Source organism: Sarcophilus harrisii, chromosome 1 (assembly GCF_902635505.1).
Source record: "Sarcophilus harrisii chromosome 1, mSarHar1.11, whole genome shotgun sequence".
NCBI classification, from domain to species: Eukaryota; Metazoa; Chordata; class Mammalia; order Dasyuromorphia; family Dasyuridae; genus Sarcophilus; species Sarcophilus harrisii.
In genome coordinates this window covers 454,619,013-454,632,337 of record NC_045426.1, presented here as the reverse complement: position 1 = coordinate 454,632,337, position 13,325 = coordinate 454,619,013, and the positions used below count along the sequence as shown (strand labels likewise).

Below are 13,325 nucleotides of genomic sequence, written 5' to 3'. Positions count from 1 at the left end.
ATGAGATCTGAAGCCAGACTATAAAGAATTAAGAAAACAGTCAAAGGAAGGGAAATGGAGGCATCAATATTAGACACATTTCTCAATGAGTCACAAAAGGAGGAGAAATACAGTGTAATAGCTAGCAGAGAGATGAATAGATCAGTGAGGATTTTTTGAATGGTGGAGACATGAATCTGGTTTTAATAGGTAGCAGTGTAGTAGGGAAGCAGCCAGCAGACAGGAAGAAAAGATAAATGAGAAAGGGAGGTTGATAAAAAGGGCATTTATTAGAGGAGCTGAAATGGAATGGGATCACTTGTGCATGGAGAGGGATTTGTTTTAGCAACAAGAAGGCTACCTCTTCATATTATACCGGAAAAAAGGAAATGATAGTGACAGAAAGGATACTCTTAATTTCAGATCACGTAATTTGATAAAAGATGAAAAACTAAATCTGTAAAATACAAAAGGTCATCACCAAAAACCTGTATGTTCCCAAGTAGAGGGAAAGTCAATTATTTTTTAAGAAGAATTTCTCCAAAAACCCTTTTAGATAATCACAAAAATAGGTGGCACTTTACCAGCCTATTATGAGCAAGGGAGAAGTAAAGAGGCCATTATCACCATTTTTATTCAATATTGTACAAGAAATGCTAGCCATAACAATAAGAGAAGAAAAAGAAATTGAAGGAATTAGAATAAGCAGTGAGGAAAAAATTATCATCATTTGCAGATGATATGATGGCATACTTAAAGAATCCTAGAGAATCAACTAAAAAATTAGTTGAAATAATAAACAACCTTAGCAAATTTCCAGAATATAAAATAAGCCCACACAAATTATCAGCATTTCTACAAATTACCAACAAAGTCCAGCAGGAAGAGATAGAAAGGGATATACATTTAAAATAACACTAGACAATATAAAATATTTGGGAGTCTACGTGCTAAGACAAACCCAGGGTCCAGGGTAGAATTTTGGGAGACATCCATTGTTGTGGGCATGACCTAGATAAAATGAATACAATTACAAAACAGTTTTCAGGCTAATAAAGTCAGATCTGACCAATTAGAAAAATGTTAATTGCTCATGAGTAGGCAGAGCCAATATAATAAAATCACAATTCTTCTTAAATTAAGTTACTTATTCAGTATCTCAAGCTATCAAAAATTATTTTATAGAGCTAGAAAAAATAACAAAAGGTAAAGAATTATCAAGAGAATCAATGAAAAACTGTAAAGGAAGATGGTCTAGCAATAGCAAATCTCAAACTATTATAAAGTAGTAATCATTTTTTAAAAATCTGTTAGTGGCTAAAAAACAGAATGGTGGCTCAATGGAATAGATTAAATGTACAGTATCTATTCTACCATAGTGGTACCATAGTAAACATCTGTAGTAATCTAGTGTTTAACAAACCCAAAGATCCAAGTTTTGGGAATAAGAATTAACATTTGACAAAAATTGCTGGGAAGATTGAAAAACAGTTTGGCAAAAATGAGGTAAAGACCAACATCTCATACCATTTACCAAGACAAAGTCAAAATGAATACATGGTTTTGACATAAAGGATGTTATCATAAGCAAATTAAGGGACCTGGAAATTTTTGCCTGTCAGATCTATGGAAGGATTTATGACCAAACAAGAGATTGAGAATATTATAAGATATAAAAGGGACAATTTTAATAACATTAAATTAAAAAGGATTTTCACAAATTAATGCAGCCAAGTAGAAAGTAGGAAATGAGGAAAACAATTTTTATACCAAGTGTCTCTAATAAAAGCTTCATTTCTTAAACATATAGAGAATTGAGTCAGCATAAGAATATGTCATTTCCCAATTGACAAATGGTCAGAGCATATAAATAGGCAGTTTTCAGATAAAGAAATCAAAGCTATCAAAAGTGCTATTTTAAAAAATGCTCTAAATCACTATTAGGCAAATAAATACTAAGTAAAACAACTTTGAGGTATCATCTTACACCTACAGTTTGGCTGACATGACAGAAAAAGAAAATGAGAAATGTTGGAAGGAATGTGGAAAAATTGGGATATAAATGCATTGTTGGTGGACTGTGAACAGCTCCAATCATTCTAGAAAGCATTTTGGAACAAAACCCACAGAACCATAAAACTGCATAGTTTTTGACCTAGCAATATTACCACTGGGTCTGTATTCCAAAAAAAGCAAAGAAGAAGGAAAGGGATTTATGTGTACAATAGTATTTATAATAACTCATTTTGTGATGGCAAAAAATTGGAATAAACAATAATAAACATTATTGTTATTGGGATAAACATCAGTTAGGGAAAGGCTGAACAAGTTATGGTATATGATCTTGATGAAATAATACTGTGCTTAAAAGTGATGAGCAGGATGATTTCAGAAAAACCTGAGAAGATATAAATGTATTTATGCAGATGAAGTATGCAGAACATCATTCCCAGTAACAGCAATATTATATGATGATCAACTGTGAATTACTTAACTGTTCTGAGTATTATAATGATCTAAGTTCTTGAAAAATGCTTTCTATTTCCAGAGACTGATGAAGTCTGAATGCAGATTGAAGAAACTACTTTTTTGCTTTCTTTCTTTCTTTTTCTTTTATTTTTGGTTTTGTGTTTTGTTTCACAAAATGGCCAATATGAAAATGTTTTACATGACTTTTTGCATATGTTTAATCAATATCAATTTGCTTGCCTTTTCAATGTGGAGGGAATTTGGAACTTGAAATTTTTTAAAACCAGTGTTAAAATGTTTTTACATGTAATTGAAGGGAAAAACAAGACGTGGTGTTATATTCCAAGTTGGAGTGAGGATGATTCATGGCAGTAAGATTCTCCATACCAGTACCCATTATTGGGTCTACTGACTCTCTTTTATTAGGAATATGCTAGCTGTGGCCAAAGAAACTCGAGGTCTCTGGAAAGGTAAAGACTGCCTGCCCAGACAGAAAAAAAGTTCCAAGTCCACCTTTCTTGAGCTCATTCTCTTTGATGTGTGACCCTGGCCCTCAGTTCCTCCAAAGCTTCAAATGACGAGGGATTCTGGGTATGAATCTGGCATTAAGGTTGAATGATGTAGTTGTGTTTGTACTCAGTTTCTGATTAAAGGAAGACCAAACTGCACTTTTCCTAAAGGACTTGTTTTCAAATCAGCTTTAATGTTTATGACTTCACAAATTTAGGAAAGTGGTAGGTTCGTAGCCATTTGGGAGATGTTTTGTCATTATGCATAATTTTTCTATAATTTTGCTTTATCTGTTAGTTTATCATTTCTTTGATGAATAAAACAACTGTAGGCAATAACTAAGAAAAAATAGATGCTCTTTAAAACTTTTCTAATTTGAGTTAACTCAATTCACAGGAATGTTGCAGAAGACAGAAACAGGAACTATGTGAAAAATTTGATTATCTCTATGGCATCCTGGAGGAAAGAAAGAATGAGATGACACAGATCATTACAAGGAGTCAAGAGGAAAAACTGGAGCGTGTCCGGGCACTGATTAAAAAGTATGCAGATCATCTGGAGACAGTATCTAAGTTGGTTGAATCAGGAATTCAATTCATGGATGAGCCAGAAATGGCAGTCTTCTTACAGGTATGGTCCAATGTGGTCAAAGAATCTAAAGACATTTACCAAGCAGACAGGTCAGATAGAAAAAGTTATTTGTTGTAGTCAGAGGGTAGGAAAATATCTCTCCCTCACAGTGTATTTTCTATATTTATGTCAGTCTTATTATATTGAACAATTTTGACCAGAACAAAATATTATTTCATTCTGTGCCTGGTTCTTAATCTGATTATGTTACTCAATAAAATGTATTTAAAAGGTCATAGTGTTTAAATGCAAAAAAAAAAAAAGAGATTGTGATTTCAATTTGATCAGAAGTATTATGCTTTGATATTCTAAGAGGTGGAGAGAATTAAAGTTCTGAATATAAAATATCTTTGACAAAAAGAAAGAATTAAACAGTCTTTTCTTGCTTTTACAGAATGCCAAAACACTGTTACAAAAGTAAGTAACTTTTTCATTTGATGAAGAGTTCAAGTTTTCTATTTTTACCCAAGACCAACTAACCAAACAGTGATTGCAACTGCCACATTGTCTTGATTTCAGAATTTCTGAAGCATCCAAGGCATTTCAGATGGAGAAAATAGAACAAGGCTATGAAAACATGGACCATTTTACAGTCAACCTCAATCGAGAAGAAAAGATAATAAGAGAAATTGACTTTTACAAAGGTATATCACCCAGGTGACCAAAAATGGCTGTCTTAAACTGCAGGTGTGTGCAAGCTGCTGGAGGTTGGGGTGTAAAGGGTCACACTCCAGTATTGCTGCCAAAATAGAACCTGACAACTTTACAGGGACCATAATTGAAAATGAAGCTTCATTTCACAGCAGAATCATGCAGCTTGTTGACAAGGGTTATTCTGACTTTGTCCATCACAGGGACTCTTACACCATGATGACTTTGTTGTCCAGTGCCTCTGATGACGACAGCAGTTTTAAAACGTCATCCATGATCACATAAAATGTCACTCGGTGCTAGTTTGAGAACCAATGAGAAAAGAGAAGGCATCTGGTTGGGAAATTGTAGAGTGTTTGTTTAATTAAATACTGACAATTCACAAATCAGAGTGTCAGGTTGTATTGGGAGGGAGGTGAGAAAGGATGGGATAAGCTAAGAGTCTAGGTCTCCCATAATAAAATGAAGCAGTCATGATACATAATCTATTGCAATATGCTTAGGGAAGGAGAGGTCCTACAATTACAGATCTAGATTTACAAATAAAAAAACCAAAGGTCACACAGGAAGTAACCATTAGGTCCTTTGACTTGGGGACAATCAGTTGCCATTATACCATGATGGGTAACATAATCCATACCATATATGAACATTACACTTGTATTTTTAGAGCTAAATCTCTTATTAGAGAATTTCCTTAACTACCAAACTGATGGTTCACCAGCCTTGGAAAATATTAGAGGGAGAAAGAGGGAGATGTCTTTCTACTCGGAGTGTGCTGGTAAATGTTTAACAATCAGACTTTCAAAAATGCATGACATAATTTTAAGTTTAATCTGCATTATTAACATTTTCTCCATCATTTTCTTAAGTCTAAAAAAATCAAAAGAAATCTCTTTTTAGGACTAAATCTCTTTCTTCAGCAGTTAAGAGAAGAGATGATGTTCTCTTTGGAACTACTTGTTCCAAACAAACTGAATGTTGAGATGCCTTGGGGGAGTTAAAGAATGAATAAGGATTAGTTTAGGGACAGTGGACTAGTTTAGAGATTGTGCTGATAGAGATTACAAATGTTTATGTAGGATAGAAATGAAAAGAAAAAAGAAGAGAGAGGTACTCATTGTCAAGTTAAATGGTTATGTTTGTCTTGTCCACACAAAATACAAAGTTATAGGGTACAGCATTGAGTATACTTAGGAATTTTCCTAGGTACCATATAGCTCTGAGTTCACCAATCTTGAAAAATATTAGAGGGAGGTAGAGGGTGATGTCTTTCTTACTCCCAGGTATGTTGTTAAATATTTAATAAGCAGCCTTTTAAAAAAAAACTTGACAAAATTTAAAGTTTAATCTGCATTATTAACATTTTCTCCATCATTTTCTTAAATCTAGAAAATTAAGAAAACAATAAATCAAGACATGATTTATAGTATTTACTGATTGTCAAGGGATAAATGCTCATACTGAAAATTTAATAATTGGTTTTCCCAAGGTGTTGAACTGGTTCCAGTTATCTCTGATTCTACTTTATGGCTAAGAGAATTTTCTTATTTGTATTTTTTTCAATGGTATTATTTGTATAAGTCCCGCAATTGTATTTTTGTACAGAACTTTGAAAGAAGAAAACTCCCCTTTTCAGTGCAGTCACATCTGCTTTGGCTTAGAGAGGGACCTGGAGCATTGAGATGTTGAGATATTAGTTGTTAGAGGTGGACCTTAAACTCGGGCTTTTCTGATTTGAAAGGTGATTGGGTTCACTACCATACACCATCTCTTTAGTCTCTTATACTGCCTTTGATTCAGAGATGGCCTGGAATATTTTTATAAGTGGGTACAGTTTTTTTGCAGGGCTGCTAAGTGGCACAGTGGATAAAGTACTAGGATGTAGTCAGGTAAACCTGAGTTCAAATTGTAAAAGTTTGGACATTTACTTGCTGTGTGACCCCTGGCAAGTTAATTCACCCCATTGGTCTCTGTTTCCTCAAATGAGCTAGAGAAGGAAATGGCAAATTACTCCAAATACCTTCTAATAAAAACCCAAAAGGAGTCACAAAGAATTCATTGCATCCAATTAGATGCAACTGAAATGAATGAACAGCAACCAAACAGTCTATTTACTCCACAGAAATAAAGTGAAATGAGATCTAACTTTTCCTGGGTATAAGTTGAAAGAACAAACACAAAGCTTGGATAGTCTGGGCGACAAATGTTTGCATCTTATAGAGTCTCCATAAAGAGAGTATGGAGCACAAGGGTCAGATGTTGTCCTAGACACCAGATTTCCTGTATCTCCTGAAGTAGAAGGGAATTTGAAATGTAGGGAGCTTTAAAGCCTGCCTACTCATTGAGAGAAGTAGCCAGACTCTATTCAGGTATTTTCCAGATCAGATTTGTTCCAGTTTAGCTCAGTGTTAAAGATCTGAATTTATAAAACAGATAAACTAAGGAGCAATTATCCATGTTACTAAAATATTCTTATTTTATGAAAGAATTCATTTAAACAGTCGCTCCTCTCGTATTTTTCCTGCTTAAACATCATTAGATTCTTTACTGAGGGGATTAGAAAGGTGAGTCAGAGAGGAAGTGAGCAGCTGTAGGGGGCTCTAGACCTACACAAATACACGTGAACATTGAGAGATTGGACCAGCTCAAACAGAGAAAAACAACAACCAGGAAATCTGAATTTAGAGCCTTAAAAAACAATAGTTATATTAAAAAACTTAACAAATTATAAAACTGTCTTCAAAAACAAGGTAACTTCTAGTTAGCTTTGAGAGTTAACCCTAAGATAAAGATTTTTTTTAAAAACCCAACATATTTTAATAGAATAGAAAAACCTTGGAAATGAGGGGATAGATCTGAAGTCATGGGGCCTGGTTTTGAATTCCACACCTTTCTGTGTGACTCTGGATAAATAACTTTTTGGGGTCTTTTCAGTTTCCTCATTGTTAATACCTAAGATTAACATAGTGCTTTAAGGTTTACAGAGAGTTTTGTATATGTTATCTATTTCATCCTCACAACAATTCTGGGAGGTAGTTATAGATACTAAATTACCCCCCATTTACAAATGGGGAAACTAAGGCACAGAGAGATTAAGTGACTTTCTTAAGTTCATAACTGGTATCTGAGGTGGGATTTGAACTTAAGTTTTCCTCATTCCAAGTCCTATATTCTATCTACTGTACTATCCAATGAGAAGTTTAGATTAGATGACTATAAGATTCTCTCTATCTATACCATCTTTGGCCTATGACGTAAATATTTAAAACTTGCTGTTTGTAAGCTCAGCATAAGTTATAATTATTACTATTTAGTAATAATAAAAACAAATAAAATTCATTGTTTTAAAATTACTGAATCTATTATTTCTTGGTACTTGGATGGAATAGATCCCAATTGCTAATTTGTTTTGCATATTTACTTTTAAAAGAATGGTAAAAGAAATACAGTACAAATAATAGCCAGCATATCTATAGTGCTCTAAAATTTGCAAAGCACTTTATATATATTATCTTATTTGATTCTTGCAAGAACCCTGTGAGGTAGATGCTATTATTATCCCCAATTTACAGATGAGGCAATTGAGGCTCAGAGGTGGTTGATTGATTTGCCCAGGGTCACATAATAAGTATTTAAGACAGACTCCCAATTCTAATGCTCTGTCCACTTTGCCACTCTGCCCACTGTACCACCTATGTTTGCCTGTATTTTACTTGGTAGTTATATTCATGAAGATGGCATTTTTAATGATTAAAAAATAGCTTTCTTTACATATCAGAGGAGGAGGAGGAGGAGGAAGTGGCTGAAGAAGCATTGGAAGATGTCTGTACAGAATCATCAGGGGAAGAAGAAACTCCTGAGATAATATCCCCACTCTCTCCACCTAATGCTGAGCACCAGTCCATACCTGAAGCACTTCCTGTTGCATCTGTGGAAGTACCACCTACCCCACCAGCTGCTGCAGAGGATCCTGTAACTCAGGTAAGCTTCTGCCAGAGTTCTCCTCACCGTGGGACAATAAGGATGGATCATTATTGAGCAATATGAGCAGTTTATTCTGACTCAAAGCAAAATGAGTAGCAGGTATTCCTACACAGTCCAAGGAAGAAAAGCTTTCAGGATGTTACATTGTCAGCAAAGAAAGCTCTCAGCATGAATCATGAAAGAATTTTTAGCTGTCATTTGATTAAGAGAATTTCTTCCTCTTTATAAGCTCAGTATTTCCGCAAGGAATTTCCTCAAATCCACTTAGTACGTTTTCTGAGTCAAGAGTCATTTTGCCTATAAGCTATAATTTGTAAGTGCCTGAAAATATAAAAATCATGGAAAATTGGTACCAAGAGATTCATGTCTATATTATGTTCATTAGTGAAAATATAGAAATTCGCTTTATAGTCAAGACAGGAATTAAGAGAATCATTATTATTTGAGAACTTCAATTTTTAATTCAACCAGCAAAAAAGAAATTATATAAGCCATACTAATTTATTTCTTTTTGATTGACTCTGAAATATAATCTCATCTCTTGTCCTTTTTCAATTATGCAACAAATGAAATCTGGTTTCCTCTGTACCTATTTGTTTTGTTAGCTGGATTATTTAAATATTTTCTTAGGAAGAGCAGGCTACTGCTGTGGCCTATTGTTGTCTTCTACATGTTTCATGGATGTCAAGTGTCTAGATTTCACACTTAGTATGTTCCTAGTAGTACTGACGTCATGATACACACAGTGGATAAGATTTTTACTTGATAAATTGATAGACATTATGCAGACATCAAGGGAGGAGGCTCCTGTGGGCCCTCTCTTTGCCTATCATAGATAACTGAAATTATTCACATCAACCAAAATTATCAAAGGAACACAAGATAGAGTTGTTAAAAATTATCCCAGCTGGGCATGGGGGCATACCTCTGTAATTCCTGCTTCTGGAGACTCTGAGGGTGGAGGATTGTTTGAAATCAGGAGTTCTGAGCTACAGTAGGATCAAAGTTGATTGGATATCTGCACTAAATGCAAAATCATGAGCCCCTAGGAGTAGGGGGCCACCAGGCTGCTCTAGAAGGATTAACCCAGTCCAGGTCAGAAAAGGAACAGGTCAAAACCCCTAAAATGCTTACTTAGTGGGCTTGAGTGGTTGCTACTTTTCAGCCTAGATGCCATAGAGAGAAACAGAAAAAGAAATTAAAAGAAGAATTAATCCAATACTAATTTGTCAGCTTAAGCAAGACATCATTTTAAAAAATTACTTATAGTTTTAAGGAGAGAAGCATTTCACTCATGGGCACAGAGTCTTAGTGCTATGAATAAGCTCTTCTCTGAGTTAGAACAAGTCTGAATTTTTTAATGATTTTTTTGAGAATACAGAAAAATATGTTTGGAAGGGAGATAGCTTGTTGAAGGCTTACAATATTGGGAGATAAGTGAAGACATATAAAACGGAAGCAGTGTTTTGTTTGAACATTCATAGCAAAAATGTGATATATTAATATATACCTGATTACAATTAATTTGAGTCATTGTTCTGCCTAGAAGCATTGAGCTTTCCAATGGAAAAGACGATTTTTGTCATACTCCTAGGCTGTACTGTCAGCCTATCCATAACCCTTTGCAATAATGCCAAGCTTTTTAAAAGTTTAGACTAAGTCAATCAGCAATTAAGTGTTTTTTATATGTCAGGCACTGGGCTAAATGCCAGAAATATAAAGAAAGGCAAAAACAGTCCCTGCTCCCAGTCTAGTAGAACAGACAACATGCAAACTATGGACATACAAGATATATACAAAATAACTTGGTCATCTTCCTCTGAGACAGCAGGGCCTGGGGGAGAACTGAGGTGTGGGTGATAGCAGCAGGTCTCTCAATTTCAGCTCCCCTAGCTCAGCAGGTATCACCCAGGCCTGGACCCCATCTCCAGATGAAATAAAGCACACTGCCTTATACATACCACCTAGACTAGGCTAAGCTTGAATTTTGTCCTTGTCTCCCCCTCCAGGAGGAGAGGCCCCTTAGCTCTAACAGAAGCATGACTAGGTAAAACAGGTCAAGCTTCCACAAGGTGATTGACTAAATCTTTTGTCCATAGGAAAACAGAAAGCTCTGTTCATAATTCTTTGGAAGCTCTTTATGTCCATAGAAAAATAGTGTGTGAAACTGCATTTCTTCTTTTTATTAATATAACCCATTCTCAGTTTTAGAGAGGAAGGGTTGAAAGCATTTTTTTGAAAAACATGGAAAATGCAAAAACAGACAAAAACACACCTTCGTTTTGGCTGACAGGTTTAACTTTCTCTCCCAGTGCTCGGCACATACTTAATAAATTCCTTTTCTCAATTCATTCCTTCATTTGTACTGAATAAAACAGGGAGTGTCACGGATTCTGGGTCTCATGTCTTCTCTCAGCTCCTCCCCACCCTTCAGTAGATTTTGTTCAGAAGCAATTGAATAAAACATACACAAGTGGCAAGAGAGAAAAAGAGAAAGGAGGGGTTCAGTCAATTAGCTCTGGAATAATTGAAATTTCAGAATCCAAGGCATAGGAGCATAAGGCAAGGAATCACAGATTTTCTGGGTGACTCTTTTGGGAGAAGGGGAAAGAATAAAGAAAATCTGAAACAAATTCATCAAATCAGCTCATAATGAGAACCTGCCAGCCAGAATAATTAAAGCCCATTGCTTTTTTTTTTTTTTTTTTTTTTTTTTTTTACTTTCACTTTGTTTGTCCCAATGAAGGGGGAGGTGGTGCCAAGTGGTGCTCAGCAGACTCCACAGTCTGAAACTCAAGTACCGTCAACAGCATCGGAAACCCTGGATCCCTTGTTTTATCCTAGTTGGTATAAGGCCCCCAAACGACAAGACACCAACCCAACTCCCACCCAAGTGAGTGAAGGTTCGGGTCAAGTAGGGCCTTCAGTTTCTGTGGATGCCAGTGGGCAGAAGGCAGAAGAAGCAGAAACCACCCCGGCATCCACTGAGAGGGCTGCAGTGAGTGGTAAGGAAAGTAGTACAGCGGCAGCTACTTCTCAGGTCAGTGTCCACCCCCATTGTGTCTGAATGCCTTTATGCATCCATCACTCCCAGCAGAGTATCATAGGACAAGCAAAAGGCTTTCAAAATGGAGCAACAGCTACAAATAAAACTAATTGCAAAGTTGCATTTAAAAGTACCTTTCATTCTGATCTGGCCCCCTTACCACCGGTTTCGCAATGGGGGATGTATGAAGACTCAGGCCCACTGGCCAGCAGTTAAAGCTGCAGCGAGGAGCCGCCATGTCTGTAGCAATCAGTTGGTTTTCCAAGTTGCCCATGTGGAATGGCCACTTGTCCTTGCATGGCCTTTTCCGTGTCCTCCCAGAGCTTTCTAAGCTTAACCACTGGCTTTTGTGTCATTCACAGCAAGGCCTAAGAAAGCATGATTAATTGAAATTTAATTCTGCACTGGAAATAACTCCTCTGATTCATGACTTCTGGTAGTGTTTCAGCTATGCAAGACAAAGATAGTTTCAACTTAATTATACCTGTGCTTTCCTGGGCATAGATTCCTGATAGGAGCTGAGAATGATGGTCCAGTATGTACTTTGCCCCCTTTTCTTAAAGAGATACTCTATGTTCCTAAAGAGTTGTGAAAATTTTGTTGTTGTGTAATGAGTGTTGGAAACCCATGTCATGGATTGGATGCTTGCATGGCGATGGTGTTTCACAGAAGATACCCACCTATCTTCTTCTGTGGTAGGAATGCTGAGGGAGATTCGACTCTCATCGGCATTCTTGCCCTGGGGTGTGGGTTTTGGTGTTGCACTGATAAAGGAAGGGTTTCACAAAGAAAAGGTATCTCAGCCTATGAAAAACAGACAGAATCTTTTCCAAATAGCAAGAATTGGTGTAAGGAAGAGGCATGTTGCAGGCTGGGTGAGGTAAGCTATTGAAAGTTTCAAGAGGAAAATAACTAAGTGTTGTATTAAGAGTCAAAAACAAGCAAAAAAACAATTTTAAGAAATAAGTTATTAGTGAATATTTGCTACGTGGATTTTTTGGTTTTTTTTTTGAAAAAATTTTCTGTAGTGGCTATATGTAAGTATTGAGAGCAAGCTCTTCATTTTGGTGAATGTAAAGAGAGTAAAAAGGACCTGTTTTCTGAAAGGAATAGAGGAATTCATAATATTAAATACATAGTAATTACTCAATAAATCCTTATTAATTAAAGGTAAAAAGTTGGTTCTGAATAAAAATTAAAGTCCAACTTCTAGACTAGGGGTACTTAACCTTGGATCTGTGAACTTGCCTTAAATTTTTTTAAAACAATATTTTGACAATTGTATTTCAATGTCATTCATTTCTTTTGTAATCTCATATAATTAACTTTATGCATTTAAAAACATTATTCTACGAAGAAATCCCTAAGCTTCACCAGCCTGCCAAAGGCGACTATGGTATAAAAAAGGTTAAAATCTCTTACTCCAGACAATGTTGAAAACTAAAGTTATTTCTGATCATAACAGTGAAGCATTCTTCTTATTTCCTCACAGGAGTTAGCACTCTGCCTATCACTTTTGGCTTTTGTTATCATACTTCACTACATCTGGAGTCAGATTCATACTTGATTTTTATCTTGATGGGTAGGATATATTTTATTTATCATTGACTAACATTATCAGTATTTCTCTCCATAATGTTCCCCTTCCAGATACTCATAGGTTTGTTTCACCCCATGCCTGGAACCTGAATTGTCTTAAGAGAATCATGCTGTCAGATCATATTTGCTGTCTAAATTTCCCTACTACTCAAGCTCTTCCATCCCCTCTCCGAGGAAAAATGCTCCATTATCTAATCTTGCATGGTGGAAATCTCCTTTCTTCCTGGAAAAGGGGGAGGTCTGACTCAGAACAATGACTCGATGGGTAATTATTCAGCAATCCAGTATAGTTAATCTAATCAAATGATGTAAAAGTTTTAGGAAGCCTGATTCCACACAAAATAATCTCTTGAGGCATGACAAAGTACTCACTGACCTAAAGTACTAGTTTTAGTAATGATTATAGTTCTTTCCTACATTACAATCTAAATTTTTCTGGATTAAATTTTGAGGG

At 35.8% G+C, this 13,325-nt stretch overlaps 1 protein-coding gene across 3 annotated transcripts in view; it reads left to right on the top strand.

Moving 5' to 3' along the window:
- TRIM55 (tripartite motif containing 55) overlaps positions 1–13,325 on the top strand; it is a 72,198-nt gene that overhangs the window by 34,712 nt on the left and 24,161 nt on the right. Inside the window, exons 5-10 of one of the 3 annotated variants that reach the window (XM_031946333.1) lie at positions 3,355–3,588; positions 3,983–4,005; positions 4,108–4,232; positions 8,021–8,223; positions 10,973–11,266; positions 12,765–13,017. In XM_031946333.1, the coding sequence (XP_031802193.1) occupies positions 3,355–3,588; positions 3,983–4,005; positions 4,108–4,232; positions 8,021–8,223; positions 10,973–11,266; positions 12,765–12,839 (954 nt within the window). In that variant the 3' untranslated portion in view covers positions 12,840–13,017. Of the gene's footprint in view, positions 1–3,354; positions 3,589–3,982; positions 4,006–4,107; positions 4,233–8,020; positions 8,224–10,972; positions 11,267–12,764; positions 13,018–13,325 lie in introns of those variants that run through there. The other 2 variants (XM_012541286.2, XM_031946332.1) reach the window with 2 other exon arrangements.